The sequence below is a fragment of the Gouania willdenowi genome, chromosome 19 (genome assembly GCF_900634775.1).
Source record: "Gouania willdenowi chromosome 19, fGouWil2.1, whole genome shotgun sequence".
In the NCBI taxonomy this organism is placed as follows: domain Eukaryota; kingdom Metazoa; phylum Chordata; class Actinopteri; order Blenniiformes; family Gobiesocidae; genus Gouania; species Gouania willdenowi.
This window is the reverse complement of record NC_041062.1, coordinates 23,049,224-23,074,643: the sequence shown is the minus strand read 5'-3', so window position 1 is coordinate 23,074,643 and position 25,420 is coordinate 23,049,224. Positions and strand designations below refer to the sequence as shown.

Sequence of the window (25,420 nt, the reverse complement as noted above, 5' to 3'; positions counted from 1 at the left end):
ATATTTGTACTTTTTACTCCTTACATTTTAAAAATGAGCCCGTTACTTTTAAGACCTTAAAAAATGATGCCATGACGTAAAAAGACGCAACATTTTGGTAGTTTGAGCTTTTTCCGTTAGGTAAGTCCCTTAGTTTTATGGGTTACTAGTTTTTAAAAATGTTAAACTCAAAACTGCTCTGGGTTTAATTGAGCATTTGCATTTATTTTTTTCCTTAAAATATTTTATTTACAAATTTTGATCTCAGTTATTCCGATGTTTTAGATCACATTCATAAAAACAGTGGAGGATCCCTTTAACATTATTAGGTCCATCTTAACATTACATTTTGCATTTTATTGTTGCTTTTTGTGCGTTGCCTGTCTGCATTTTTGGAGAATGACCATATATTGAATGTGATGCAGGCCTCACACTGATGATGTCTACAGGGTTAAATAACAATCAATATTATCATTACACAATTATTGTCAAAGATGCCTCCATACTGTGTAGCTGTGGACTGTAAGAAGACTTCTGCCAATGGAGTTTCCTTGTTTACAGCAAATTGACAAGTCCCTTGTCACTCAGATTGGCTTCATATTGATAAGGCTGAATTAATTCTTCAATCAGAATGTATTTCTGTAACTAATGCTCAGATTCACTCACACCTGAGCATGGAAAGTATTTCTCAGAAAACAAACCTTGGTGTGCATCGAACATGTTGCTTGTGAAATGAGTGAAAATTACAAAAATGAACTTAAGTTATGGACAAACTGAGTGTTTTTTGGTCATTGTTTCCGTCACTATAATCTTGTCTACTCCATGGCAGTAATAGATATGAAATGGTTACGCTGTTCTCAGGTGTGTTTCTTACACTGTTGTTGTGGACCACGATTGGGAACTCTACATCTCCTGGTAGCTTGATGGGCAGGTATCGAGATGTTTTGCCATCCTGTAGGCATTTAAAGATTTAGATCACCTTTAAAAGCAGATAACGACAAAATGTAACTGTCAATGAACCATTTGGAAAATAACAATTCACCAGAAAGACTTCCATCTCAGCATGGGAGGGAATGTTCCGTCGACTTCCAAAACTGACGGAGCGCTGGAGGTTGTACTGACACACTTGAGCCAGCTCTGAGGAGAAAGGTGGCCTGTATGAATGAAGCTATCCAAGCATTAAAGTGAAGCTCATCTGAACGAACAGTGATGGTACCTTGATGTGGGTTTTGGTAATCCTTACAGACGTCATCAAGATGACGTGAGATATAGGGTTGCAGTTTTCCAGAACAGGGAAAGAAAACAGCTATGAGGCTAAGCAGACGCCAGCCGAGGTTACAGCTGGATCTACACAGAAAAAACACAGAAGAATTTAAAAGGGCCTCCTATTGCTTCAGTGGTTACTATACCATGCTAAAATGCAGGATGATGAATGACTGAACCTATGCAGTAGTTAGAGGTGACAGAAGCTGACAGAAGATCTTAATTAAAATGAAGCCACGGGAGAAGATATGAAATAAATCAATGTGTTAATTCCTGCTTCAACAAATGTCTGTCGAATAAACACCCCACGATTCTTCAGTGATGATGTTATCCAATAGGTTTAAATGTTTGCCTGAGTTAATTCTACAAACAAAATGTAAATTGTTGTAAAGTATTTATACTGATTTAGTCTAACCAGCAGGGATTTAACTCTATCTTTGCATTGGAGCACATGTGTGATTAGAGTCTCTAGATCAGGGGTTTTCAACCTTGGGGTCAGGACCTCATTTGGGGTCTTGAGACGCTGGGAGGGGAACTCCAGATATCTTCAAGAAACCAAGAACATTTTTTGAACAATTTGAGCCCATTTTTGTTTATTTTCACTCTTGTCATAAATTGGTTATCACAGATTCATAGAACAATGGACCATCATTTTGCCATTAAAAAGCTCTCCCCTTTATTCCCCCTTATAGATGGCCCTGTCTCCACGTGGGGGTCCCCGGTCTCTGGAACCTTTTTTGGGGGGAGTCGTGGGCTGAAAAGATTGAGAACCACTGATCTAGATTGTGCAGCGCTACCTAGTGCCCAATGACAGCTGGAGAAAGGCACCAGCAGACCCCCACCACCCTGAAAACAACCAAGTGAGTCAGGATGGATGGATGGATCACACTGGCTCAGGAAACAAAAAGGATCGACAATAGAAAGCAAGAATCCAGTACTTCTTACAATTCACATTTTAGATCTGAAACCTAGAGCAAAACAAAGAACAAAAACACTGTGGGATCACAAACAACACAGAAGTGCACAGACTCACATTGATGGGTTCTTAGTGGTTTGCTTGATGACCTGGCAGTATATCTCATCCCTCAGCAGCTCGTTTTCCTTCCCAAGCTAAACAAATCCACATCAAAGTTTGTTATTTGTCATACATCTATTTCCAGAAACAAGGCTGGAAAGAGCACTGACCAGCAGTATGTGCTTCAGGCAGTCTGTTTGAGTGCTGCCCTTCTTCCCTTTCATGTCTCCCATAAACTGCATCAAGTCTGGAGAGAAACAAGATGTTTGTTAGAGAAAAAGCTAAAAACAGAGTTGTTATTTTGTGACAGAGTTGGAAACACTCACTCAGAAAACACTGCACTGATAAGGTCTTCATCTCAGAGTCACTGTAGAGAATCAGAGACTCCTGAATTGGGACCTTAGAAAAAATAAATTGGTTTAATCAGTTCGAGGGATCACACACAAAGGAAACGCACAAAACAATAGATTCACGATCCCCCATGACTGAGATGGTGTTTGATACAGGTGTACCTGCACATGGAGATATTTGTATTTATTTGTGTTTATACTTTCTCAAAGATTTTCTTTTTGCTGACTTCTAACTACAGTTTTGTTGTGTGTGTAGCGTACGCTTAAAGACTACAGAATTCTGATTATGAGACCTATAAAACAATGGGAACAGCAACTCCTGTGTCTTACCTGTGTGTGTTGCACTGCTTCTGAGAAGCTCCTCCCACTGCCTGGAACGCCTGTACCTTCAACACTTTGATCAGAAAGAAATGTTAACACAAAGTTAAACCTGAAGTGACCAACACCATACTGTATATAAACACATGATAGTTCATGTTAGACAGAACACATTGATTAGATTACCAGACAAGATCTAATTTGACTTGATCACATTTTTTACCTCAGATAAAGACACAGTGTAGGCCTTATGGATCAATAAATCAAAGATGCAAACAAATGTCCAATGTTGAAATTACAGCTCACAAGATTGTTTTCGACTAAGGGCCATGTGACTTGAACTTCAGAAATGCTTCATGCATTGCATTGTGGGATTAAAGCTGCAGTATGTAAAGTTAAGGTTCATTTGGTCAAAAATCCATGATCATCTTTGAGCATATTGTAATCCAAAGTGTTCTGAGTGGACAGTGAATCTCTTCTCCTTCTCCTGGCCTCTTTCTGTCCACACAGCAGTGAGTGACATGTGCTTTCATGTCTCTAAAACATCAGCATACTCTCCAATAAAACAAGATAAAGTCCTTACATTTGTCACTCGTCTCTATTGAGAAAACAGTCGCAAAGAGTTCCACAGTGTGCGTGTTTACAAAAAGACCAATAAGTTTCATTAAGGAGGGGAGGGGGGAGTGTGGAGCGTCTCACAATTCTACATACTGCATCTTTAAGGAATTCCATAAAAGAATGCAAAAATGGCACCGAAATGGAAAAGTTTCACATCAGATTCAGCAAAGATTGGCTAAATCTTCATTTTTCATTCATTGTTTAAATTTACAATACAAGGTTAGACTGTGATGTTTGGATTTACATTTCTGATATTTAAGAAGTGTATATACTTCATTCTTTCTCTCATTTCTTGTGTTTTTTTTTTTTTTTTACAGAAAAGGATGACAATGATTTTTTTGACACAGTTTTTGTTCCCCATGATATGATGGAATTCGGCCGTATTCAGGTGTTTTCGTGGAAAGCAACAAACTTAACATCCGTCATGGTTCTGACACTTGTGAGTTTGGCAGTGTTTTTGTGGAGCCCACTGGCATCGGTAGTGGATGAATTAAAGGAAACTTAATAAAAAAAAAAAAATAAAAAAAATAAAAAAAATATATATATATATATATATATATATATATATATATATATAGTTGGTATCAGTAGGCAGCATTGTTTGGGAGTGGAAGCCTGTCCAACAAAAATAATCATATTTAGCTATAAAGACAACTAAATGATTTATTCAACCCCTAACTTGCCTATACAGTTGTCTACAAAACATGTTTTTGGAAAAATGACAACATTAAATGAATATCTCATGCTTACATTTGCCTCTTTTTGAACACTGTGAACTCATCCTTCCAACCTAAAACATGTAGATGTCACATTGTGATCATCAGACCATGGAGTCTTATTGTGAAGGTTGATGTGAGCTGTTAGAATAACTATCGGGTTGGATTTCTACACTCAAGTCATCTTTAATGTGTATTTACAGACAGAGTGATAAATGTTTTCCTGAGTCCACATAGAGATATACCCCTCATTATCTTTCAAAGCAGTGATTGCTGAATGCTGACGATGATCAAACCTATTCTGTTCACAGTTCGAAATATTTTCCATTTATTTAATCTTTTAAAAAAAACTACAAAATAAGCAAGACTTTTTCTAAAGCAAAGTCACCTATTAGACTTTTTTGTGTGGATGGAGGTCATCAATCATGCTGTGAATCAAACTTGTCATCTCAGTCTCAGTCTGATCCCTTTTTTAAGCTGCTTCATGGCAGGTTTATTTTGATAAACTGGAAGTCTTATGGAAGTCCGAGAACAGAGATGGACAACTTTTATCACAGTGACCACAAAAATGTTTTTGTCTGATCAAAGGGTCACATTAACTACATTCATGTCAGCCTTTAGAATAACGACTGAGCATTAACAAAGGAAACAACAAATAGTTTGGGTGTTTATTCTATTTTTGTGTGGTTTTGTTGTTGTTGTATTGTGAGTTTTTAGTCCTTTTGTGAATTTTTCCGTCATTTGGGGAATTTCTGCTGTCGTTAGGTGCATTTTTTGTTATGTATTTTTGCTGTAGTTTTGTGTAGTATTTTAGTAGGTGCTTAAATGTTTTGTGTCTTTGCTGTCATTTTGTGTGATTTATGAATCATTTTATGTGTTTTTGTTGTTACTTTGTGTCCTTTCGTTGACATTTTGCTGTCGTTCTGTGTGTTTTTGGAGATTCTTTGCATATTATGTTGAGCTTAATATATATTCTAACTTCTTGAATTAACATTTTTGGAACATTTGTTTTTGGGGCCACCCTGGGCCACCAGTCGCCCATGACTGTTTGAGATGATTCCTTTAATCTCCACATTTAAAAAATAAGAACTAGTCAAAATGTTTTGTTCTGCTGCAGGATAATAAAATGAGGTGTTCTCTGCACTTCAGTGATGATGGCTGTTAAAGCTCACTGTGAACTCATCTCAGAACAAACAAAATTCATATTATTCTGAAACTGAAAATCTAGATCAAAGCACTGCAGGCTCATTCAAACTAGAAGTTTGAATTAAAAATGTTAGGGATCGTCCCAAGCAATTTTAAACCAAACTGTAGCTGTATTTAACCCAAAAAATGATGTACAGTTGTTTGAATTGTTGTGACTCTAAACACAATCTCACTGCCAGGGGACATTTCTGCTGTTTTAACAGAATGAAAGTTGTGCCAAAACAATGGGTGATATTAGGGGTTGAACAGACTAGTCGACTTTAGTGATGTCTCGCAACTCTGTCTACGTGACGTCGACTAGTTGCAGTACCTGACTTTTGCCCAAGATGGCGGCGCAACACAGCAAACAAGGGTCCTAGTACCCCTGCAGGGCAAGACAGCCCAACATCAAGCGTTTCTCGCTCCTTCCTGGTTTGTGCTCAGATACTATGGCAAACATCAGCAGTGCAGGATGGAGGGTCCGTTAGCAGGGGAAGACCAGTATCTTCCCCCTCATAAACCTCTTTGTAGCTATTAAGGAGCTATTTACTCCCCCTTAAACATGACGCTCTGGTAGGTGAAGAAAATGCAGACCGTGTTTAAGGGGGAGTAAATGTCCACCGAGAAGCCGCAGGGGTTGGAACTGTCGCCACCTGCGGTCAAAATTTTTTTTCCGGTCAAAGATTTTGGCACAACATTGGCACTCGGCTCGGCTCTTGGTGTCGTCATCGACTAGTCAACGTGGACCCGACGAGTATGCACATAAAGTCGACCTTTACAATTATGCAGTCATTCAACCCCGAGCAGATATTGATTATGTGGCTTGATGGAAACATCCAAATAAGGCAGAAATGTGTTACATGATGTGATATAAATGTTACACAGAGGAACATCATATCACGGGAAACACAATCAACACATTAGAACAAAAATGTTGTTAAGTAAAAAAAAAAAAAAAATCACGATTAGAATGAAGTAAAAACACTGGTTATAGAAAACCTTGTTGCTTTGCATTCACCTATGGAAGTCACATGACCTGATGGCAATTTCTCAACAAACCCATTGTTTGTGATGGATGTCAAAACATTTGTTTGTGAGTGAATTCTCCTGTTTCTATAGGAAGCAACACTTTTGATTTATTGATCTGTGAGGCCCACACTACGTCTTGATCTGTGTCATAAAAGAATGTTAGTTATCGCCTCCAGCAGCTTTAAAATAGGCTAAAATAGGCCTCTGCTCAGTCAACATCCTACATCTTAAATTGTCTTAGGACAAACGTCCAACACAAGTTGTCTCAGGCGCAGTATAAGGAATATAAGGAAATACAGTGTCAGTGAAAATATACTATTATCCTTATTTGGCACCTGAACAATAGGAGCAGGAAGCTTCTATGTTGCCCTGTTAAAGAATGATGAGATTATTCCTGAGACATTGGCCCTCATTTATCAACATAAATCTAAGTTCACATTTGGTCAGACGACAGGACCAACGTGTACCAATGTATGAAACACTTGTATTTGACTAATCCCAGCGTACTAATGATTGGGTGTTTATAAATGCAGCAGCTGAATTTGAAAACTGGCCTTAAAGAAGCTCATTTAAATGCTCTGAGGAAGAGAATCAGCTACTGAGTAGGTGACGTCTGCCCCCCTGTGTGCGCTGAGAACAACTTCGCAACAAAGATCCTGGAAACACACACGGATATGACGATTATATCAACCTCAGTCTACACGCTTTCGGCAATAAATATCACATTAAAAGAAATGAACAATCAAAACCTTTTTTTTAAAAAAAAAAAACAACCTTAAAATGACCAAACGTTGTCCCTTCTATGTTTATTACCTTCAGCCAATTTCACCAATGATTCATCACATTACTGATTAAATACTGACACACATTTATAAAGGTTTAGGGAACTATTTACATTTAAAAGCATGAATGAGGTCCTATTTTCTTCGTACAGCCCTCACTAATGTGCTGTACGGAGGAAATAGGTCCTCATTCTCCAACACAGAGCAAAGCAGCACTGTGTGGTTTGATCCATTTAGATCTGTTTTGAATGCATGTCTGCTTATGCTAAAATGACAGCTGAGGTTTGTTCAATACTTTATTTTCTTTTTATTCTCACTCAGATTTACAGTCGCTGCTGTAAAACAAATTCACACACACTCAGATAATCGTACACAAGATTGTACCTGAAGTGAGATTGTAACGTAGCATACACTCACTTCAAAATTGCGTGAATATGGTCGAATATATGATAAATGAGAGCCAATGATTCCATACCAGTGATTTACGAGCATACCTAAAGTACTGCATGGCAAACTCAGCCATGGGGGTGAGCATCTCCAACTCATGGACTGAACCCTGGTTGGATCTCTGCAGTGACCCCTGTGCTGAGCCTGGGGACGGAGCTTCTTTCCTCTGCTGCTCTGGGTCTGAGCTCCTCTGAACCTTGAACGGGCCCCCAGATGCAGCGTTCCTCACACTTTTCCTTCGGGATGAGTTGTGGTAGTCTGGAGCAGCTGATGGTTGAGTGAGCTCTTCAGGGAAAAGCCCAGAGCGCCCTCCCAGGGAGCCAAACAACCAACCTAATGAAGATAATATAGTTCAACATTCAACAGATGATGTACAACTCAATCTTTTATTATTAGTATAATTTACAGCTTTACCTTTCTCTATGTATGCTGCCAATATATCAAATAACATGCAAGCAGTGTAAAGACTGCATAACTTAAATGAGCTCTGAAACCCAGACTGTGGGGGAAATACAGAGAGAAGCCACACAAGCATAGGGAGAACATGCAAACTTCACACAGAATGGTCTAAGGTCCACCGTGAGAGTCAGACTCAAAGTCAATGTTATAATCTACTTTTAATCTGTGAATGGACTGTTTCCCTCCTGGAGGGTCAAAACTCTAATGATCCATACGTTTCAAACTCAAGGCCCGGGGGCCAAATCTGGACCTTTATAGCATTCAAGTTGGCCTGCAGGAGAACTTAAAAATGATGGAGAAAACCTAATCATTGTGTAAAATACAAACTAATTCAGTTGTAGAAATCTCAGCCCCTAGAAATACACAAATTCAATCAAACTCCACAATATTTGCAGGGCTCACAGTTTTTGTGAAAGAACTCTAAATCTCTCCAGTGTCCTACAATTTCTCATAAACAATCCCATAAGAACTTTTCACAAGTTGCCAGTGTCTTACATACTGTTAAAATAAGTTAGGGAACATTAGTCCTGGAACGATATCCGCACTATCAAATTAATGACATCATTTTCATTAGTTGTGTTTGTCAGTGTCTTGGGTTCCAGTGAAGCTTCAGCATCTTCTCAAATGTTTTAGAAGGTGTAGATGTTCTCCTACTCCAAAGCCTGCTTTTTTTGGTAATAGTGATGGTGTCCTGTATGTACCCTGTATGTACTGACTGTATCTAAGGAATAAAATAGATAAGCGTAGTCCTGAAATTTACATGCTTTACATGCTATCTTTATTTAGTCCAGTAGTTTAGTTTAGTATCACAAAGTGGTGATTTCCAAGGAAATTAATATGGTAATACAAATAATTTAGTCAGGTCATCAAAAAAATGTTTTTGTTCCACTCTCCTGCAGCAGTTTGTGTGTCAAGGAAACGATATCTTAACTTCATTTTTTTTCTAAGAATTTTTTGTCCTTATGTTCCTCATTTTTCAGTAATTTTGGTTAATATTTCACCCATGGTGGGTTTTTTTTTCCCATTTCGTTAGGCATGGCATAGTTGAAAATAAAAGAACACAACTCTAATTTGTCATGTATTGTCATATTTTGATTATAATTACTTTTCATTGGGTATAATATATTGTGTAAAAATCACCCAGCAATAGTGATGGTGTAACTAATTTTAGTGATATTGTTCTTAGGTAATTGTTAAATATGCTTGTTTCCCACCTGTAATCTGTGGCCCACTTGAGATCAAAGTGTCCCTATTTGTCCCCTGAACTAAAACCAGTTTGCCACTCCTGCTCTAACCTCTTGGACCATTGATGGTTGACCTTTTCTCACCTGAAAGCTAATGGTGACTGTTTGTTATCAGGTATAAGGGAGTAAAAGCAAGGTAAATCCCTTATAGAAGCCCATATTTCAAACTAGCTACTGTATATTTGTATATCATAAAGTCCATGATGTTATTTAAATATTTACCGTTCTGCAGTGCGTCCATTGGTAGAAGTTTGATGACTTCACCTTTTCTGAAACTCAGCAGGCTCTTATCATCTGTTAGAAAACTCTTAACAGCTACAACATGGCCCGAGTTCTAGAAAGTAGGAAAACTGTGAGTGGTTTCACATTCACATCAACAAAAGGAGGAGCAGAATGAAATGAAATACCCTGATGAGCTCCTCCAGGAAGAACTTGATCATAACTGTGAGTTGAGGAGCTCGGGACGACTTCAGCTCCAAGTTCTCAGTGGTCAGCTCTAGTTGAACTTTGTCACCTCCATGCAGCTCCACTGAAAGTACTTCTGCAAAACTATTCATGGACTGGAGTCATTCCTGAGTGCAGGAGAATGATGGGATGCTGGCTGAAGGACAAACCTGTAGCTCTGCAGTAGTCGCAGATGTTTTGGGTTGATGCCTGATGCTCTCATCACCTTCAGGAGTCGAATGCCACGATGAGAAACACCCAATAGCTGAGCTTCTACACTGTCCAACTGCAGACAGGCACAAAACCCAATGTAGACATTCATAAAGTATTTAGAGCTCTGAGAGGAATCAGAACACCTACTGAAAACCAGAGGTGTACAACAAAGTAAATGTACTTTGTTACAATACTTAAGTCGTTTTTGATTTGTAGTTTTTTTTTTGTAACAGCACTTTTACTTTTCCTTTTCTACATTTAAAAGTTAAAAAACATACTTTTACTCCTTTAATTTAATTTTTGCCACCTTGTTACACATTACAACTTAAAATATGAATATAATTCATTTGGAATGGGCATTTCTGAGAGCACGGGTTGGAGATAACTACGGGAATGGGATGCCCTAGGCAGTGGAGATCAACATGCTGACTCAGCAGTTACTGTTGATTAGAGCGACCATATGTCTGCTTTTACCCGGACGTGTCTTTTTTCACTTCTTGTCCATCTAACCGAATTTTACAAACTCATCAAAATGTCAGGGTTTCCCAGGGACTCTGAACCCATCTCAGGAACACATTAATATAAAAGACCGTAACTCCGCTAACATTTGCTCTATTGGAGAAAGAGAAATTTTGGAGAATTCCACCAATTTCTGAAAGCTAAGAAGTTGCTCTTTACAGTCAATATCAATCAATATCAGTCATTGTTTTCACTAACTGCTCAGGTGTTTTTTGCTTGTTTTGTCATACCACATTTTTTTAATTTACCTAAAAGTGAAATAAAAAGAACAAGAGGAGAACATTTATAGCTCTATTGCTTCTTTGTATGGGTACAATACATTACTTTTACTTATACTTGTACTTTTGATACTTGAGTATTTTTTTTTCACAATATACATTTGAGTCTTAAGTACATTAAATGGGAGCTGTTTTACAGGGGACATATTTTTCACTCATCTCCAATTGTTCTAAGACATAGTATTTGAGGTTTATTTTCCCAAACTCAACTGTTTTCTGGAGTTTTAGCCTCTGAAAAGTCACTTTCTGACCAATTCTAAAACCGGGCTGTTTGAGTGGGCGTGTCTAAAGATGAAGAATCCACATATGACTCCACACAACAGTTGATCACTAGCGACTTTCTTTTGCTATTCACACACTCTTGTTATTGTTTTCAGCCAAAAAACTGCACATTCCAGGTGATAGTCCGATGCATCGCATTGTGTCACAAATACAGTGTTGTCAGATTCGGGGTTCGTGTTTGGGCTGTTTTTATTGGAATGGGCTGAAAATTGTCAATTTGATCTGGCAACACTGATTCATGATTTTACTTGTGATGTCACAAATGTAGAAATTTTGAAACGTGTTATGAGATTTACGCAGACCACAAAAAAACGACTGGATGGCTTTATTTCACATTTTGTGTGCTGGTGGACACTTAAGTTAACTCATATGTGATAAAAAAAAAAAAAAAAACAGCAAAAGTAGATTTTTCATAATATGTCCCCTTTAAGAATTTTACTCAATTGATTTTCTAATGGGGGACTTCAGTTATTGTATTTATACTTGTACTTAGTTACTTAGGTACTTTATACACCTCTGCTGAAAACTAAATTATAGAACCTTCTTTCTTTTGTTTTGTTTCCTAATGAGACCCTACAAACCTTCACTGGGAACAGTCGCGTGAAGTAGTTCTCCCAGTTATCTCGGGCTGCGATGACAATCCTCTTCTTCATGTTGTCATCCTGAATGGTGCTTATTGTCGTTCCCACATTGAAATTTGCTGGACAGAACAATATGAGATGAAGATGAAAACATCCATCAATGATCAATGACCAACAATGATGTAGCTATGCAGACTCTCACCGAGCAGATCCTTCATCTTCCTTCTCTCCTCTCTGCTGATCCGTATGCAGCTGTCGGAGAAGGCGTCTCTCATTATCTGAAGGGAAGAATGACCTGAGTGTGGTGTCTAAAGCCTCAAACAGCAGATAGTCAGGGACACTAACCTGCTCACATAGCAGATTCAGGATGTATGGCCTGTTGAACATTTCTCGAGGATAAAACACCTGCATTAGATGTGAGTTCAGTGAGTAGATGCACGTACAGCTTCAAATCCTACCTAATTGTAAGTGTCACTAAACACAAAAAGGTCACAGATGTTTCTGTTGGTGATTTTTATTCAAATGATCTTATTCTGAAAAAAATATCCAGCATCCACTGTAATGAGAAAACATTGACATCACTGAAATAAAAAGTAACACATCTAATTAAAAAGCAAGGGACGTCTGTGTGGATGTGTGTGTGTGTGTGTGTGTGTGTGTGTGTGTGTGTGTGTGTGTGTGTGTGTGTGTGTGTGTGTGTGTGTGTGTGTGTGTGTGTGTGTGTGGAGCAAAGATCTCTCAGACGCGGTGCGAGTTTGACCTGAAACTTAGTCAACGGGTTGACACTTCTGGACGGCCCCGAAATATAACCTATTCAACTTTTGACCTCAGGGTGTCAGGGGGCGCTAGCGCACCATCTATATCTATTTCACTGCACAGCTCCTCACGCGAGCAAGACTCACGTGTGCGGCCACTCCTCCTCCACTTCCTCCATGCTATCGTTAGCTTCTCAAACACGGGAGCTCTCTGAATAGATGATTTGAAACCGTCAGCCACTGGTGAGTTTTTGCAGACACGTTTCCCATTGTTTAAACCATATAACTGTTGCTCAATAACGCGCTGTTTCACTAGAGACGGTATTGAACTCAACCCCTTCAATACTCCATCTGGAAAACTACAGATTCTCTGTGGTGCCGCGCATGGAAGCTAAACTGACCACTCGGTTCGAAGGTAAAAAATGATTTTTGCTTTAAAAAATAATAAACAAAAAAACAGCTGAATTGTAGGAAATACTTTAATTTACTTACTCACTCATGTAGTTTGGAGTTTTACGTTCTGTTTTGCGCAGTTTGGTTGTTTTTCTGATTGGCGCTACAAAATCTATGGAGTTTGGTTATCAGCGTCTCAATCATTTCACGGTAACACACACACGGTATTTATTTAAATATTCCAAATGACTAAAATAAAACACAACAAATGCACAAAAAGACAACTGAAATAAATCGCACACGCTGTTTTATTTTGCACCCGAAAATAAACCCCTTTTCTTATTTGGAGATGATGTCGTTTCAAAACGTTAGTTTGACTGTACGCTATTTAGACTGGACGGACCTCACCCGGAAGTGATTGACGGCAAAGGCTGCTGTGTTGAAAGCTACACATTTCTCTGCAGCGCGTGTGAGAGAGAAAAAACATATATTACAGAAAAATACACCAAACGACAACAAAAATATGAAAATCACTTCAAAATACACTAAATACTTATACAAAAAATACACTAAAATGACAACAGAAATGCACAAAACGACACAAAAAAACCAAACAAAGTTACTCCAGAATCACACTACAATGGCAACAAAAAACAATAATTATACAAAAAATGCACAAAAAGACAACAGAAAGATAAAAAAATAATGATGAGAAATATACAACAAAAATATGAAAATTGCTCAAAATACACAAAACTAAATATTTATACTAAAAAATACATAAAACTAAATATTTACACACAAAATCACTCCAGAATCACAGTACAATGGCAACAAAACAATAATTATACAAAAAAATGCACAAAAATGCAACAGAAAGATACTGTACAAAAATACACGACTCCAAAAAACATACATTACAGAAAAAATTTAAACAAAAAAAAAAAACAGCAAACATTTATGCACAAAAAGACAACTGAAAGATACACAAATACACATGACTCCAACAAACATACGTTACAGAAAAATACACCAAACAAAAAAAATATAAAAGTGATGATGAAGTCATGCGCATGTCCCACAGAATTAAACCAGGAAAATTGCACCCGCAAATAAACCCCTTATGCTCCCACATGAATGCATGCACTGTACTAGTAGCATTAATCAGAGACTGAAACTAGCAACAACTAATTACATGTGATTGATGTTAGATGTCATAGTCTGAGGTCAGATCCCCAAACATCCAAAGCAGATGGTGCTAAATGATAGTTTAAATAACTTTCAAACTGAAAATATTATCACTACATCAGGTATTCTTTAGCAGAATACACAAGGATTTATATGCAGAAAAACGCCTACAATGTAAAACAGGAAGAATACAAAAATGTTGTGGGACCAGGTACAGGACCAACTGCTATCTTGGAAGGAACTGTGGCAAACTGACCAAGGGAAGCTGGGCTTTTTCCTGCACTCTGTGATCAACCTGTTGCTGATCCCAAGTAATTTCAGGATCTGGGGCAAAGATGAAGGCCCATCCTGCAAGCAATGCAGATCAGGATCCTGTACCCTATCCTGACTGGTTGTCCAGCATTGGCAGAAGGGTGGTACATATGGAGGCACGACAAGGTCCTCACTCAGATTGCCAAATGGGTGGAACTGCAGAGAGTCAGAGGAAATAATAGGCAGGCCCAGCCTCCCAAAGACATTAACTTCGTGAGAGAAGGGGACAGGGCTCCTAGAGTAGTTTGAAAGCCAAGAACTGACCGTCTACCTTGCAATGTGCTCCTGACTGGGAGCTGAGTGTAGACCTCAAGAGGAAACTTGTCTTTCCAGAGGATGTGGCAGTGACCTCCCTTCGACCAAACATGGTCCTGCTATCCAGGAGCACAAAAACAATCATAGTAGCAGAGCTTACATTGAACTGGGAAGAAAGGCTAGCCACATCTGACCAACAGAAAAAGTCAAAGTACCAAGACTTGATTGACAAAGCTGGTTTAAAAGGGTGGCACGCAACCATCGGCTGCCGTGGATTCCCAGCAAGGTCGCTGTGCTATTTCTCCTTGCTGGAGCCCAAACAGCTGAGGAAAGTCGCCAGGGAAATAGCTGCAGCAGTGAAACCAGCTCAAGATGGATGTGGCTGAAGAGAGCCAATCAGTTGGAACCCCTCTGAAGACGAGTCAGTCTTTGCTGCCCCACCCAGTTGAGGTGTACAGGGAAAGGGGTGAAACACCTGTGAACCTGAGGGGTTTCCATTAATGTGGATGCTCCAAGGAATACCTGCATCACCAAAATAATCATAGTCCTTTCATATGCAGCTTGTGGCAAAGCATCTCTGATGTTTACTTCACCATACCTGGGCCAGTATTTTACAAAGTCTAGGGATAAAACAAGGAATTACCAGGATAAGGATAAACCCCTCCATCCACCCACGCTACTCTTTGGGGGGTCGTGTCCCTATTGTTACTTATACTGTTACCTCATAGTTACTTTCCCTTGCCTCTGTCTGTTTGTGGTTTAGTCCCTACTTGTGTATTGTACTCTCTGTCAGTGTGAAACCATTTGAGTCAGTATCAAATCAATGGGACATTTTCTTTCACATCTTCTGTTCATCGTACGTGTCTCACCTCTTTGCGCAAAAACAGCTTCCCTGGCATGTTGTAATAGGAGAAGTAAACGCCTGCAGAATAACGATGGAGCTTGGATCGAATGCCCTCTTCGTCCGGAATCTCATCTGCAGGAGACCGTGTACCATTGATTATAGTATATGACCCATACTCATAATAAAGTCATGGTTTTATAGTCAAGAAAAGTAAGGGTTGAAAAACAAATTGTGCTCTGACTAAAGTAGCATAAGTTCTTTCTTTGTAGAAGATGGACAGACATGAGAGACACCTACTGAGGAAGGGAGCAGCTGTTGTCGGTGGATCAGGGATGCTGTGGAGGACTGGCTTTGGGATTAGAGCAGGTGGGGGGGAGTCTGGAGGAGGAGGGGGGAGCTGCTGGGAGCGTTGGGTGCTGAACAGGTCCTCCAGAGAGCGCTGCTTCTGCCTCATGCTGTTTGAGATGACTCTGCGACCTCTGGTGGAGGGAGGGGAGCTTTGAGGGGAGGGGTCTCTCTTGGGCGGTGGAGGAGGCATCCATTCTCTCTGTAAGCAGTAAAAATAAAAGGATTAGACTTTGACAAAAAATGCTTTCTTTTGTCATGTTTTTCTGTTGGATTTTTGAATTATTTCCAGATCAGATCTTAAACAAACTATGGAGAGGAGGAGATGTAGATCCTTAAAGCCAATGTATTGCATAGAGGTTATTAATTACCAGTTAATGCTTAATTTTACTGCTTCAACACAGACATTGAAACTAAACTCACACAATGACACAGTGCTTTGCAAAAGGTCAAAGTCAAGCTTGTCCCATCAGAGACAAAGCCCTGCTGCCCACTACAGAGACACAGAGCAGGAAAACATCAGGGGCATACCTGGAAATGCCTACATCAGCAGATTATTATTTCTTTTAATAGGACAGAAAATAACCCAGAAAAACCTCTAAACTAGTTTTAGTGACCTTACTCAAAGCATATAAAGTAGCCAGCACAACGGGAACAATAGCAAGCAAAGTTTGAACCTCCTGTATACACGTTTAGTTTGTGATGATTTTACAATTGAGCAGAATTTACAAGTCTGGAATAAAATATAAATCTGACTCAATGTAAACATTCATTCTTTATTAAAAACCTGCACTACAAACAGGAGTGGAGGATCGTTTAACATAAAAACTTCTGTGGTATTCTTCACCCAGAATAAGAAACAGTATATCCATTAATCTGAAACATGTAAATGTGTCAACAAAGTTTAGGCAGACCTTCTGCTTTGAGATGGGGGATTTATTCTTAAGTTTCTCCAGAGCTTCCTCTTTGGGGTCACTCTTCTTCTCAAACTTTTTTGTAGTTGGTCTGTACGGAAAAGGAGAAAATTGTCATTCAAGCATCATTATTTAGCAGCATGTAACTTTAGACCTAATTCTATCTTTTGGTTTGATTCAGTTGAATCAGATCATTTTGTCCGATAGTTCAACCATGTTCAAAATATCACACCATGTCTTTTGTCTTCGTCTGGAGCTCAGACAGCGATCATTCTTGGATATTATCATGGGCTAATTGTGCAAAGGATCAGGTTTGCTTCACGAAAGCTTTACGTTTTGGAATGAGAAGACCTGAACATAGTCCGAGTTTCTAACAATCCAGCTTCGTTAAATCAAAGACAACAGGATTATTCGTCCATGCATGACTGCTCAATGGGTCACTTCGTGTCATTTCCACAAAATTTTAGTACATTTTATACTATAAATTAAAACAAAGGTCAGATTTATGTTATAGGTCAATTAAAATAGTAAAAAAAGTATCTTTTCAGATTTCAATAAACAGTCAACCAAGAAACAATGCATAGATGTGACTAATCATTAGTGATGTGAACAGTCTATGTACATAGATCAAAGCTGAGGAAATTACAGGGAGATGAGGCATATGCAATGTTGTTTACTGAAGACCCAAATACTGTATGTTCCAGACCCAAACCCAGATAAACTTTTTTCCTAAATTTGAGGGGCTGGCATGTGTAAGTTGTATTACTATACCAAATTTCAGTTTCCTATGTGCTATAGTTCCTGAGATATTTGAAGCTGAAAATAGAAGAAAACTGTCACATCCCATCACTAAATTGGCCATATCTTAAAAAGCATTCATCTATTATTCATCCATTCCAGCTAAAAATGCAGTGTGCCTATTGAATAATCACGGAACAATTGGTAAGAAAAATGCCGAATTTTTTGCGACCGAAGTGTGTTAGTCATTTGTGAAATAAAATGGAATGACCCCACAGCATTTGACCAGTTACAGTGTTGTGATGAAGTAACAGACGGAGGAGTGTGGAGTCAATGGTTCAGTCTCCAGGACCAACAACCAGTGCATACACCTGACATTAAACTGCTGATATCACAGAAATTAGTAAGTTATTTTAATGAAGGCGAGTGTCATTGGCTGCTGTTCATTTAGCATGCACTCCCCTAATATACTTATTACAATACAGTAACAACACAGACTATAGGAACATCACATTGTTAACAATCACACAACATATATATTGATGTGATGGAACTTGTTAGTTTTTCTCTCAGGGGTTTGGTTTTGATAATTCCCTAAATCCTGTAGGTTCTTTCCATTCCATCACCTCATCTCTTTCTGTGACACTTCTATAAAATAAATATTTAGCTAGAACAACAAATAATACTTTAAATACATCCACAAAAACACTGTCATTCTTTGTGTCACAGATCTGTCAACGTACGTGATGTACAGCTCTGAATAACTGACCTGAGAGGCTCAAAGGGCTTCGGGTCCGCGTGGGGTCGACTGTTGTACTGTTTGATGATTTCTCGTATTTTGGAAGTTGGTTCAGGCCGAGGTTTGGGAAAAGGAGTTGGAGATGGTCGTTCCTTCGGGGGCTTTGCTTCTCTATCTGGAGATGTATTGCGACGCGTAACTGTGGAAGAAATTACTATTAGAACTGACATAATTAAAAATAATAGTAATAATTTTAATAGATAAATCAAAATAAGCATAGTCCTTGATTACTGGATCAGTCTCATATATTTTCAGTGATGTTGAGGGGAAACAGGACCTCGGTGGTCCCAAGCTGTGGAACTCTGTCACTGCACATTAGGATCAACATAGCTGACATGATTGAATGTGTTTGTTTTGAATTGATGTAATTTCGTGATATTTTTTTTATTACTCGCTGCAGTACTGTTTCCCTTGTTAGGTGCTGAAAGCGAAATGGGATAAAACAATAGTGTGATTTTTCACCCCAAGCTTGTGTCATTGTCTCACCCTGAGGCTTTGGAGCTACAGGTGGAGGAGACGGACTGCGTGAAGGAGGCTGATGATGCTGCTGCTGCCGACGAGGGCTGGATGGAACTCTGTGAGCATGTGGAGGGGCGTATTCATCCTCAGGTTGACTTCCTACAAACATTTATTAAAATGATCAAATATATGCAGGAGCAGAAGAAACAGCTGAGCTGGATTATTTAATTTGTGTGAAGCTGTGAGTAAATTGATGAATTAAATGTTATTGTTTAGCAGTCACACGATGAAATAATACTGTGTGCACATGAAGGCTAAGGTTACTGGTGTAATACTAATTGTTGGTCTGGGCTCTTGTATGAGTGATAACATCTCACCAATCTCCTGGAAGTAGTTCCTCTTTTCTCTGAAGGTCTGTAAGTCTTCTGGATCTGCTTCAGATCTTCTTTCTGGCTGTCAGAGTAAAGCACAGCAAAGGTCACTGTACAAAGCTGCAGTGACTAATGTTATAGCAGATTTATATGCACATTATATCCACAGCTAATAGATGCCATTATAGATGCTTATTTATATATATTTCTCCTTCCCTCTTTCTCAGAACTCTGTTTCAAGCCATTTTTCCTTCCAAACACAGTACTTTGTTGTGTTTCACTTTGTTGTGTTTCACTTTGTTGTGTTTCACTTTGTTGTGTTTCACTTTGTTGTGTTTCCTGCAGACAAGTTCACAACAACATGTTTTGTGCTCACAGGTAGTGTCAGACAGTCACTATCCCTTCACCTTTGTTTATGTAGTTAACCAACAGCAGCCGTCCGTGGTTTTTACTATAAGAGATATGAGCTGTTACTGTGTGGAGCCACTCTTTCTTTTGTTTTCCTGCATCTTTATCATTTTCATGCCAGAGCTCTGGAATAAACTGCGCAAAAGATCTTTTGGTCCATTTTTGACGTTATTTCATCAGACATTGTGCATGCTTGGAAAATCTCTATAACAATTTGGTGTCAGAAGTGGGATGGCTGAAAGGGACTCTTTCAATCTGGGTTACTCACTTCAACTCAAATTTACAATGATAGCTTTACAGAGGAGGGGGCCGAGACCCAGCTGGTACCCAACGGAGACTTCACAACCATCCAAACAAACTCAAATAAATACTTTGTCTGGTGAGATAAAATCTTTATTTTTTCCTTTTATTCCGTTTCTTTTTTAAATGTGTTTCTTTTTTTCTTATCTGAGAGAGTCAACAATACACACCTACCTGGCTGATGGAACACTGTGCTCATTCTAAAGCTGCACCATCATGCAAACACAGACAGCTCTCAGAAATACCTTGAATGTGTGGATGGGGACGACTGGTTTGTGTTGGCGAGGTGAAGTAGAGCGTGCACGTTCTCGGGGGCGCCTCGCAGGCCTCTCTTCATCCTCCCGCTGCTTCTGTGTTTGCTGCTGGGACAAAGTCATTGCCTGCATGGTCATCTGTTGAGCCTGAGCAACAGAAGGGAGAAGCCTGATGTCACGCTGTGCACACAACTCCAAATACAGAAACTGAAAGATTGATTCAGACCATGAGAAGAGCTTGTTGGTTGATGAGAGTCTGCTGAGTGGCTGCCATGTGCAGAGGGTCAACAGCAGCCGGCAGAGGAGAGGGAGGCACCATCATGGCTGCAGACAATTGGGTATTATTTATCCATCAAAGCATAGCTTTTATTAGTTTTCAGAAGTACTTTATTTATTTATCCCAGGGGGAAATTACTTAATTATCAATATGTGTGGAGATTGTGTCTGTCTAGTGCAGAGGATCTAAACCTTTTCAGTCCACGATCCCAAAAATAAAGGCCCCCCCCACTGTACCTGAAGGTGGTTGAACACAGACATGAACATTAAAGAACAGTCATGTGGAGACAGGACCATCTATAAGGGGGAATAAAGGGTAAAGCGTTTTGGGGTCCATCCATAAAGTCAGCAAAAATGATGGTCTATTGTTTTCTGAATCTGTGATAACCACATTTATTTATTTATTCATCTGAATAATATACACTGTTATCTAGGAAGTTTACTATTATTTGCTCCATAGTGTATCATCATCTTAAAGATGTAAATCCTTGTTTTAAATAAAATGGTTTAAAAGGAACCAAAAATGGTGAAAAAGTTGGTGAAATCGGATTTTAAAAACCACAGAATTTGGTTAAAATTTGCAAATTAGAGTGGACAAAAACGGACAGAAAAAGTGGTTAAAGAGTTCAAAGTGTCAATATTGGCTTGAAAGTGGCAGAAATGGGGGGAGGGTTAGGGTAATTTAATTTAAAAATTAGGAACAATTAGTTTAAACTGAACGACAAATCATGACAAAATTAGCATAAAATATGGTGAAAAAAAGTTAAAGGTGACAATAATGGGTCAGCACACGTGACATTAGCGAGTTAGAGTGTTGGAAATGGTTTATAAGTTCCGAAAATGTCTTGAAAAAATGTGCAGAAAATACATTGAAATTTGATGGAGAAGTGGCAGGAATGGGAGTCGTGTAGCAAAAATGCATCAAAAGCGATGAAAATAAGTTAAAATATGGCAAATTTGGTGTAGTTGCAGAAAAAAGGTAAAAAACATAAGCAAAAATGGGCTCAAATTGTTAAAAAAAAAATTCTTAGTTTTTTTAAGGCACCTGGCGACCCCCTCCCAGTGTCTCGTCACCCCAAGGTTGAGAACCCCTGGTCTAGCAGCGGTAATTCTGAAACAAATTTGAATCATTCCTTTAAACTAGGTTGGTACTTTCTGTATATTTTGCTGTAACGGTACAGCCTAAGTATTTATTGGCTGCTCTGTTTGTATGTCAGGTGAGGAGTGGATGTTGTGTGAGTGTTGGTTGTGTTGTTACTTGTTACCTGGCATGGCAGGAACCATGGGAGTTCCATAGCCGCTCATTACAGGATTAACTGGTGCTCCTCCACGTCACATAAAGTGTACAGAAATGATCAACACGTGTTTCAAAGCATTTTTAAAAATCTGACAACTAATATGTCTTCTATAATATAATTTCAAAAATGATTAGAGAAATAAATAGTAGTTCAGTTTAGTCCAGTTGTAAATTAGCTTAAAAAAGAGGTGCGTGAGGTTTGTTTCTTAACCTACCCATGGGATACGCTGGCATGGTCATTGGCATTCCTGTAAAATACAACACATACTGGTTGTAATGGTGAGACCAGAAGTTGTTCTTTTCAAAATAAGAGTACATATATGAGGACGCTGCTGTTTTTCTGGCGCCAGAATATATGAATTATCTCTATATTTTCCTTGCTGTCTAAAAATGTCTTTGGAACCGTACTCCAAAATCATTGGCAAAACAAGGCTTCTCATCTGCAGAAATCGCTGCAAATATATCGCATCAACGTGGGAGTGGAAGGGGTTTATCAGCAAGACGTGAGGAGATATTGCACAAAAAATGGTTTAATGCGACTCACTGATATACATTCATTGTCTTCATATGAAGGGAGATTCAGGTTCTCATTTATGGCTTTTGCCACCTCCAACTCCAAATGTGCATCAGTGAGTCCTTCCCTCTCCGCTTCCTCCCTGCCTTATCTGCCCTGCCGCTGCTTGTTTTGTCTGTGCTGTTGTCTTGTCAGAATCTAACAGAAACCTTTCTCAACATGTCTATCCAAAAAACAAAATTATGGAATTGATCAGCTGGTCTCTCAATTGCAATTGACAACATTTTTTCGGGAAAGAGAATGGGCAGAGGTGAGCCCACATGTTCTGGTGGAATGTTTGCAGCGGTAGAAGGTATGATGCTGATTGGAGCAGGAAGTTCTCTAACCTATCGCAAAGTCCGGATTACGTCAGCAACTGTTTTGGGAAGGCTGCCAGTTATTTCTAATGGATTGGGCAGGGCTCTCAATACTCAGACTCATGCGATAATCTCAAAAGTAAGCAGGAAGCGACAATGGAACGTCTGCTCGCGCATGCCCTCCAGCGGCCGGCTGCATCCTCCCCTCCACAAGTCCTCTCCCCCCAACCATACGTGCTGTGACCTCGAATATTGTTGTAATTGTGTTGCATTGCTTATGTATGGTGAGGAGGTTTTTCCAAGTTCTACACTGTGCTCTCCAAAGAGAACTCAGTTTAGGACCTGCCTTTTTTCCTCTCTCCTTTCCTCCTGTTTTTCCACTTTTCATCTAAACATGTTGGTGCCGCAGATGGCTGCCTCGGTGTGTTCTTTGCACCAACGGCCAAGTTTTTAAACTGTACTTGGCAAATAAAATCCTTTCTGATTCTGATTCTATGTTCAATTAACACATTTGATAGATTTCTGTTTCCAAAATAAAGAGATTGGTTTATCACTGAAAATGCCAGTAGGCGAATTCATTAAATAAAGCAAACCAGAGATAATTGTGAATAAGAAGCTTTGTGTGCTTAAGGATTATTAATATATTTTCATTATATATTGATCCTCAATAGAATAGGTAAATTTCAGAGACAACTGCAGGGCTACATTGTATAAGACATCACATTATTATGTTTTTAAGTGTGCATGAGTAGGGGGTACATCGCTTCAGGTTAAATGTCTGAAGGGCACGGGACTGGGAAAAGTTTGGGAATGAGAAATGAGAAATAGTGTTGCATGACAAATTCAAAAGCAGAATGTGTACTTTATCACGTTAATAGCTGATCGATCGACCCTAACAGCCCGGATTGCAGCATTTTAATTAATTGCCTACAGGAGCAAAATTTACAGCTTTTACTGACAATACCCCATTGGTCCACCTCAACACAGCCACCTTGTGTGCTGTGGAGCAAAAGTAGGTGGCACAACTGGCAAATTTTTACTTTAATATTTAATACCGGCCTGACAGTGCTAACAAAAATGCAGATGTGCTGTTAAGGCATCCACAAGAGGAGGAAGTTGAAACCTGCCACGTTTCTTTCAATAAGCCACACGATGTGCAGCCTTTGGGGTGCGACTGAGCCTCTAGGCAGTGAGAGGATCCCGCACTATGTTGCATCATGGAGTGGCTTCAGAGGGGTTCTCTACTGACATACGATGAAAAATAATGCTGCTGTGCTGGTGTCCAAAAGGCTCCTGAGGGACTGGGGTCAATTGAATCTGGAGGCTGGAGTTCTGAAGCAGAAGATGAGAGATCATCACACAGGAGACAATCTTTTACAGATTGTGGTCCTGCTAGCCCAGCCTCCCTCTTTTTGGGAGCAGTACCACCAAGCCATAGGCCACATGAGCAGTGCTCATGTTGAAGTACCCTTGAAAAGGAGTTTCTTTTGGCCAAAATTGAGCCAGGATGTCAGGGAGTGGTCATCCTCCTGCTTCCAGTGTGTTCAAAGCAAAGATCGACCTGAGGTGAGAGCCACAATTTTGCCAATCAAAAGTTCCTACCCTCTTGAGATTGTTACCGTGGACTATCTGTCTCTGGAGAGGCCAGGGGACTACTACCAACATTTATTGGTAATGACTGACTTGTTCACAAGGTACAGCTGGGCAATCCCCACCCAAGACTGGACTGCTCTGACCACTGCAAAGGTTTTATGGTGTAATCTGATTCAGACCTGGGGCTGTCCAGAGGAGTTGCATTTTAATCGACAGTAATGGCAGAACTCTGTTGGGTGTATGGCTGCAGCAAAGTATGTGGCATATCCTAAAGCAAGGTATGACAGGAGGGTTAATTACGTTCCCCTGCTTCCAGGAGAAAGGGTCTTTTTGTGAAATTATTGCAAGCATGATCAAGGAAAGTTTGTTGTACATTGGCAACCAGTCCTCTATGTTGTGGTTTGCCAAATGCAACCCCACCAGCCAGTCAACCAAATTTGTCCAGAAGGGAAAGAGGGATTGGAGAGGACTGTCCATCGAAACAATAGTCGTCCATGCCCCATTCACCCTCCACTGCCTCCATGTCCTGTGGTAATGCAATCAGCTAATGAACCTGAGGTAGGAAGACTCGCAAATGAGCCAGTATATCTATTGCCAGTTAGGCTAGCCGTAACCCCTGCTGTTTAGGGCCCACCGGGAAATGGGGAGGTTTCCAGGCAGTTAATAGGGGAAATGGTTCCAGAAGAGCAGATGGAGGTGCAGCTAGAAGAGCAGAGACCAGTTTTGAGGAGGTCCACCAGAGAAATGAGAAGTAGGATTCCCATCAGGTATGAGCAATAACAACAGTGTTGGTTGTCAGGGATGATAACCCAAAAATGGCCGGGGGAGGGTGTCACGAGTCGGTTGGACATACTTGTTGCCCTGTAATTTTATTTTAGTGTGAAGTTTTATAATTGTTTGTGATTTGGGGTGTGTAAATCTTTTTTTTAATATATTTTTTGCTTGAGTAATTGTGGCAGTGGGCACATATGAACACATGCGTTGATCTATGACATTTTTACTGAACTTTTGACTTGAATCATGGTTTTCTTATTATTTGAACTCATAGTCCTAATAAGTTGATACTTTCACCAAACCAACCTGCCTTTTTGTGTTTGTATTATTGTGGCCCAGGACTTAGCTTAAATCTGTCACATTGTCACTTGATTTAAATTATGACATTTGGAAAATTTGTGACACTTTCCATTATAGAAAATAAACCCTCAACATATAGAAAACATACAAATGTATGTATAGTCGCAAATGTGTTCAGTGTTTGCTCTATAATTAAAGGTAGGGTAGGTGATTTTCAAAAGTTAGCATGATTTTGAATGTAGCCTCCCTGATG

General features: G+C 39.4%; 1 protein-coding gene across 1 annotated transcript in view; it reads right to left on the bottom strand.

Annotated features, from left to right (window-relative positions):
• The window catches only part of myo15b (myosin XVB), a 96,763-nt gene that overhangs the window by 6,124 nt on the left and 65,219 nt on the right, over positions 1-25,420 (bottom strand). The window contains exons 40-63 of the mRNA XM_028476945.1: positions 21,846-21,878; positions 21,599-21,658; positions 20,284-20,381; positions 20,049-20,204; positions 19,102-19,177; positions 18,752-18,883; positions 18,236-18,404; positions 16,729-16,819; positions 15,767-16,016; positions 15,495-15,601; positions 12,068-12,127; positions 11,925-12,000; positions 11,723-11,841; positions 10,020-10,135; positions 9,813-9,954; positions 9,628-9,739; positions 7,750-8,035; positions 2,938-3,001; positions 2,584-2,656; positions 2,428-2,504; positions 2,276-2,352; positions 1,196-1,326; positions 1,022-1,116; positions 854-931 (exon numbers count right to left, since the gene is read on the bottom strand). Coding sequence (XP_028332746.1) covers positions 854-931; positions 1,022-1,116; positions 1,196-1,326; positions 2,276-2,352; positions 2,428-2,504; positions 2,584-2,656; positions 2,938-3,001; positions 7,750-8,035; positions 9,628-9,739; positions 9,813-9,954; positions 10,020-10,135; positions 11,723-11,841; positions 11,925-12,000; positions 12,068-12,127; positions 15,495-15,601; positions 15,767-16,016; positions 16,729-16,819; positions 18,236-18,404; positions 18,752-18,883; positions 19,102-19,177; positions 20,049-20,204; positions 20,284-20,381; positions 21,599-21,658; positions 21,846-21,878 — 2,678 coding nt within the window. The remainder of the gene's footprint in view (positions 1-853; positions 932-1,021; positions 1,117-1,195; positions 1,327-2,275; positions 2,353-2,427; positions 2,505-2,583; positions 2,657-2,937; positions 3,002-7,749; positions 8,036-9,627; positions 9,740-9,812; positions 9,955-10,019; positions 10,136-11,722; positions 11,842-11,924; positions 12,001-12,067; positions 12,128-15,494; positions 15,602-15,766; positions 16,017-16,728; positions 16,820-18,235; positions 18,405-18,751; positions 18,884-19,101; positions 19,178-20,048; positions 20,205-20,283; positions 20,382-21,598; positions 21,659-21,845; positions 21,879-25,420) is intronic.